The sequence below is a fragment of the Triticum aestivum genome, chromosome 1D (genome assembly GCF_018294505.1).
Source record: "Triticum aestivum cultivar Chinese Spring chromosome 1D, IWGSC CS RefSeq v2.1, whole genome shotgun sequence".
Taxonomy (NCBI): domain Eukaryota; kingdom Viridiplantae; phylum Streptophyta; class Magnoliopsida; order Poales; family Poaceae; genus Triticum; species Triticum aestivum.
In genome coordinates this window covers 491,882,503-491,888,652 of record NC_057796.1, presented here as the reverse complement: position 1 = coordinate 491,888,652, position 6,150 = coordinate 491,882,503, and the positions used below count along the sequence as shown (strand labels likewise).

At 46.0% G+C, this 6,150-nt stretch overlaps 2 protein-coding genes across 3 annotated transcripts; both read left to right on the top strand.

Moving 5' to 3' along the window:
• Positions 1-1,175: 1,175 nt before the first annotated feature.
• Positions 1,176-2,242, top strand: LOC123179402 (uncharacterized). 2 transcript variants are annotated; one of them, XM_044591556.1, is made up of 3 exons: positions 1,176-1,375; positions 1,713-1,891; positions 2,011-2,242. In XM_044591556.1, the coding sequence occupies exons 1-3, from the start codon at positions 1,283-1,285 to the stop codon at positions 2,156-2,158; spliced, it is 420 nt and encodes a 139-aa protein (XP_044447491.1). In that variant the 5' UTR covers positions 1,176-1,282; the 3' UTR covers positions 2,159-2,242. The 2 variants fall into 2 exon arrangements, with proteins under 2 accessions (XP_044447491.1, XP_044447493.1); XM_044591558.1 differs by having other exon boundaries at positions 1,197-1,375; positions 1,716-1,891.
• Positions 2,243-3,198: 956 nt separating this feature from the next.
• LOC123161582 (uncharacterized) lies at positions 3,199-5,819 on the top strand. Its single transcript, XM_044579388.1, has 4 exons — positions 3,199-3,374; positions 3,892-4,042; positions 4,990-5,144; positions 5,252-5,819. The coding sequence occupies exons 1-4, from the start codon at positions 3,199-3,201 to the stop codon at positions 5,412-5,414; spliced, it is 645 nt and encodes a 214-aa protein (XP_044435323.1). The 3' UTR covers positions 5,415-5,819.
• Positions 5,820-6,150: the final 331 nt, after the last annotated feature.

The following is a 6,150-nucleotide window of genomic DNA, read 5'->3' as shown; positions in this document are numbered from 1 at the left end:
CAATTACTCCATCCATTACACTTCCAATCACTTCCAATCACAGGCCAAAAATCTTGAAAACAGAATACAGAATCATCCTATCCTACAGTCCAGTCTCTCCTTGTTCATCCTTGACATTATCTTCTTCTGCATTTTGTGCCTGGGCAGCCCAAAATCGAACTGGTTCCTGGGCAACTTTCTCAGCATCAAACTGGTTCCTGGGCACCCCAAAATCGAACTTGGGGACCACCACATCCTGAACATCGAAAAAAAAATCCCCTTTCAGTGTACTACCCTACTGAGACAGAGAGATGGGGGGAGAGATTCAACACCTGTGATGATGTGATCGCCGCCCATCTTCCATTCGTCGACCTTGGGTTGGCCCCGCCGCCCATCTTCCGTTCGTTGCCGGCGCCCAGACATAACAGCCATGGCGGCCGCCGCCTTCGTCCAGCCATCGTCGGCCTGAAGACCCGCACAGCCGCTGGCCTGAAAAAACCAGCACCGCCGCCGGCCTGAAACGCCTCGCCGCCGGCGGCCTGAAAAGCCTCGCCGCCGCCGCCGTGATTCGGGAACGTGGGTTTGGGAACTGGGGTCATAACGTGCTTCGGGGACATGTGATAATCCACATAAAAGGAGGGGGGTATCTGCAAACAATGCACGCTTCATCCCGCATAATGTCTTCCAGCCACTGACAAGCGGGACTGCGCCACGCTGTCACGCCCAGCTGGCGTCGTACAAGACCGCATCTGGGTTTTGAACTGTACGTGCACCAAAACACAAGTTTATGCACCAGTTTTGTGTATTTTTCAACTTCAAGCACCAAAGTGGTCATCAAGTGCAACTTGTTGTACCATTGGTGTATTTGCCTCTAAAACAGACGTGGAAACTTACAGAAGGTTCCAAAAAACTGATGGCTTCCCTAAAAATACATCATCATATGGGCCGGCCTGAAAGGGGGTCCCCTCTTTGCATCGATTGGAAAGGAAAACCCAACTTCTTTTTTGTCTATCAATCAAGAAAAAAAAAGGAAAACGTTCGAACGTACGTATGTAGGTACGTGTCCGCGTCGATCTCGATCGTGTTGTGTTTGGAGTTGGTGTAGCGAGGAGAAGGAAACGGAGAATAACCCTAGCCCGGCTAGCCACCTAAGGAAAATTTCCAGATCGTGTTAGTTTCCTAGCCTTCTCCGAGTAGTAGTATTGGCATCTTATATATACCTACCTATGCACCCTGTAACTTGTAAACCGTGAGTTGAAGAAATAAACACAAGGCTTTCTCCCCAAGTAGTATTGATCGATCCATGGCGGCGGCGCTTCGACACGTGGTGAGGAGGCTCATGGCTGAGGAGCGACGCCAGCTCTTCTCCCGAAGCCGACTTTTTCACACCCATGGGGTAACTTACGAAATCTTTTACATCATGATTTTAGGTAATCCATTGAACATATTTCAAGCAATCCATTGAACAAGGGCAAAGGCCCTTCTCTTTTTTAGATATCCATTGATGGCGACCGAGCCAAGCATATACTAGTAGTAATATATATTGGCCAAGTATAATTATGTGACTAGTTGCTACACCTGCACCCTATGCATGCATACATATCGAACTCACTTAATTGACAGACAGAACAGTATTCTTCTTAATTATTTATTACCAATCACAACCAGTGCTTACTTAATAAAGATGATACAAACTAGTAAGTATATGGATTATTACCTCTGTATGAATCAAGCAGCCGCGCAAGATCAACGACGGGCTATATAGGGTGGAGCAGAAGAAAGCAGAGTTGTATGATTTGTTACCGAAGGCGAAGACGAATCCCGAGGCTATTGATGAGCATGACATGCAGCTACTCAAACTAATTCCCCATTTTCGACGACAACTCGTTCCAGAAGTAGATGACATTCTCTGGTACGTACAATATCAGAGGATCAAACAAGATGCAGGCAGATACAAAATCACTTGATCTGTTTCTTCCCTAGTTTCCTGTTTGTTTGATAGGAGTTAATATTATCTCTTTTGACCTGCAGGCAGAGGGAGCGGTTTGCTACAAGGGTTAACAGTGTGCTCGAAGGAATTGCCAGGACGGCATTCTACATTGGTATTACTGCTTTGGCATATGGCATCACCACCGACAAGGGGGTAAAAGACCAGACCATTGACGAGGGAAGCCAGTGAAGACAAGATCGAAAAATCAGAACCAAAGATGCCCCCAACTTGTTTTCTGTTTAATTATGACATCTGCAGTTTGGCTAGCTAGCACTATTGCTATCTTTATGGTATTGTGTGACCAAGTATAGATTGCATGCATGAAACCCTGGGTTATTAGTACCAAAAACGCTTTTGCCCCAGGGTGAAGAATTATTATTTTTCACCCCAGCCAAACCATGTGCCTGCAAACCGTAGGAAACAAGGCGGCGTGCAAGGCAATATTCAGGACACGTATGCGAGTTTAGATTACGGAAGGAGTCACGCACGCCGTAACCACCAAAAGGAAAGAAAAAGTCTTGAAACGTCAAATTACTACAAGCATGGATTGTCAAAAAAAAAACAAAAAAAAACTAAGGATGTAAAGTTACAGCGTGGTGCGTGGAGGCCATCTTCAAAAGAAGAAAGGTTACGCACCACTGTTTTTTAGGGAACTATGAAAGCACCGTAAGAAACAAATGATTGCTAAAAATATTTACGGTAATTTTTGCTATCTAAATATCCATCATATTAGGACCAAATTCAAAACCTAAGAAAATTGCCAGCATACAAAAACTCATTTATAAATATATGGTTGAACCCATGGATATATGAACCCATTATAAAAAACTCATTTGTAAATACCAAAAAATTCTGAAAGAAAAATCACGCATACATATTCACATTCTACTCCCGCGCAAAAAATTTCGTGAAAAAACAACTCTTTTTTTGACTTGTGAAAAAAATGTGCCGTGATTTAGGACTGAAATTTGTCTTTTCGCAGAGGCAAAAAAATAAGACTTTTTACAAAACTTTGTGCGCGCACACATGTTACAAAAATATATGCATGAAATTTTGTTTCAGAATTTTTAACATTGTAAAACACATATAAAATGCATATTTACAAAGCGTGTTCATATGCCCATGAGTTTAGGACATCCTCACTCCTACTTGTTGCTCATGTACATTTTGTATAAGGGAAATTAGTGATCGACTGACTATCCACGCATGTCAAAGTGATAGAACACCGCATGGGCGCCGCCAGCCCGACCCATCACCGCCTCCTCAGCACCGCACGGTTGCATCGGCACTGCCAGTCCAGCATCACGCCGCATGCCCCGCCCATCTCTCCATCGTTCTCCCCTTCTCTCGTGGCGAAAATCAACGTCCAGAGACGGCGACGCGCGGGGCTTTGGAAGAGCAAGCGGTGAGGTAGGCCGACATGGCTAGCACCGGCACTCAACAGGGATGACCCTGTCTTCAGGACTTGCTCGCCTTCTTCAACACGCCATGGTCCACAAGATCTGTATCACAACTCCCGCTCCCTCCTCCATCTCCCTCTTTCATCCTTTCTTTGTCAACCTGATTAAAATTCATTCTCGCTCGCTTGAGGCCGAAAAAGTAGCGGATTCTTTCAGGATTTTATCTCATCGTGCAAGGTCTAAAAGAACACAGCATGCCCATAAAATGAACAACAATGCCCGCATGTCCGACAAATAGAGCAACAAAGAATCTATATGTGAATTAACAAGCAAACCAATAAACGACAGAAAAGTAGATGGCGCAGCAAAGCGCGCGTATGCTTCTAGTGTGCACGATGTGCCCTAGAGTGCAATGGAGAAGAATTCTCTCCCTCAAGATAACCCCTGCTTCTGCCAAAGGGAAAAAATGAAAGAAAGAACCGGGCCTCTTTTGTGAAAAGAAAAATTAGAACAAGCGCATAGTTGGCCGGGCCTGGCGCACCGCATCTTTCCAGACAGAACGAGCGCAAGGAAAAACACCCCACCCACTTCCCCCTCCATTCTTCTCGGCGGAGGCGGAGGCGAAGGAGGAACCCTAGCCGCGCGAGGAAGAAGGAGCGCCCAGATCCCCAAGGTACGCTCACCAACACCTGCCGCATTCTCCTCGGCTGCAACCCGATCGATGGTGTGTGTATGGGGGTGGGGGGCTGGGGTGCCGCGACGGTCCGGCCGGCCGGCGGTGGCGATCCGTGACGGACTTCTTTTTATCCTAATCCCGGAGCAATTGTTGGCAGGCCGGAGACGATGTCGGCGGTTCGATGCGCGGCGAGGAGGCTCGGTGGCTCCCTGCTCCAGCGAGCGCAGGCGGAGGAGCGACGCCGGCTCGTGCCAAGCAGGCTCATGCGCTCCCGCCACCTTACCACCGAGATATCTTAACCAAAATCGACATTTCTTTCTTCTTCTTCTCGCAAATCATCTCACCACTGCAGCCAGCGATGATCGAATTCTTCTGTGCAACAATACAAACAGCACAAATCATCTCTATCTTCTTGTACTACTAACTAGAAGAAACAAGAGCAAAATCACTTGCTTATCATCCTCATACTTGTTTATCCTGACCTCAACCTACTGCCGCTTGCAAATCATATCATCTGCCAACATTATTGTCCTGGCTGATCTGAGCAGCTCATCCCTTTATCAATTTATTAACTGCAACATGTACTTCTGCTTCCTGCACTTGCTGGTATTGTTTACGCCCTCCGCCCCTCCGTGATGTTTGTGTGAAAAACGCGGATCGAGGCTCTGTTATTGGTTCGCTACACATGCATGGTGCTTTGCTTTCTGCACGCATCCAACCTCGCTTAACTGGCAGGCACGACAGTGTCCATCCTTCTTAATTATTACTCCCTCCGTCTCATAATATAAGAGCATTTTTGACACTAGTCAAAGTGGCAAAAACGCTCTTATATTATGGGACGAAGGTAGTATTATTTACCAATCACAATCGCACTTACTCTTAATGATTGATGATACTACAAAGTAACAACATTGATTGATTATTATCTGTGTTCATGAATCCAGCAAGCGCAAGAGATCCAGCGGAAGGAGGCGCTGTATGACGCGCTTTCTTATGCGGAGCTTAAGCTGAAGGAGTTCAATGATGCCTTAGTTAAGGCGGGGGATCCTACTGGCGAGAAGCATCTTTCTGCTCTTTCTGCGCCACGGACCGGCTATGAGTAGGATATATACACTTGGATCCATTTCTTCATCAATTTCCTATTTGTCTGACATGAGTTTATCTATAACCTCACTTGTCCTCCATAATACCTCTCTCTACCCGCAGGCGCCTTAAGATGTATGGATTAAGAGCTCTGGGTGTGATAGAGTTAACTTCCAAGACGGCCGTCTTCGTGGTGTTTGCTCTTTCCTTCGTTACTCTCAGCAGCATGAAGACCGAAGAGTTGACCTCAGGGGAAACCATCACTGAAGTGAAGGCCGCAAATTGACAAGCCCAACATGGATCGCGCCCCAGCTTGTTCTTCAGTCTCTAATCATCACCTGCAGTTTGGCTACCTAGCACTATGCTATCTTTCTGATGGTGCGTGACGTCGCATGCTACTATATCTCTATATATCTGTTTGTTCGGACCAGACCGCACCGGTGATGTGAACATATATGCATGCATTGTTGCTGGCGTTACTGCCTTATTTTAGTAGAGGATCACATTCCAGTCATCTTAGAAGGTTGAGTATCTCTAAGCAAAATGTATGGCGCCCTTTTGCGATCCATTCACTTTGTGACCCCCCCTGTTTGTTTTCCCGTAAGTTCCCGTACTGGGCACCCCCAGGCCTCGGAAGGGATGATCTGGGGTTTGGTTTGCAATCAGGATTTTGTGATTTATGGAAGATTGTAAGACTTGGGAGATTGGGGATTTGGTTTTCAATCAGGATTTTGTGATTTATGGAAGATTGTAAGACTCGGAGATTTGGGATTTGGTTCGCAATCAGGATTATGTGATTTATATGGAAGATTGTAAGACTGGGAGATTGGGGGTTTGTTTTTCAGCCAGGTTTTTTGTGATTTATGGAAGATTGCAAGACTTGGGGGGTTGGGGATTTGGTCTTTCAACCAGGTTTTCTTGATCTATATGGAAGATTGTAAGACTCTGGAGATTGGGGGTTTGTTTTTCAACCAGGTTTTTTGTGATTTCTGCTCTGAAAGATGGGAGACTCTTGGCCGTTT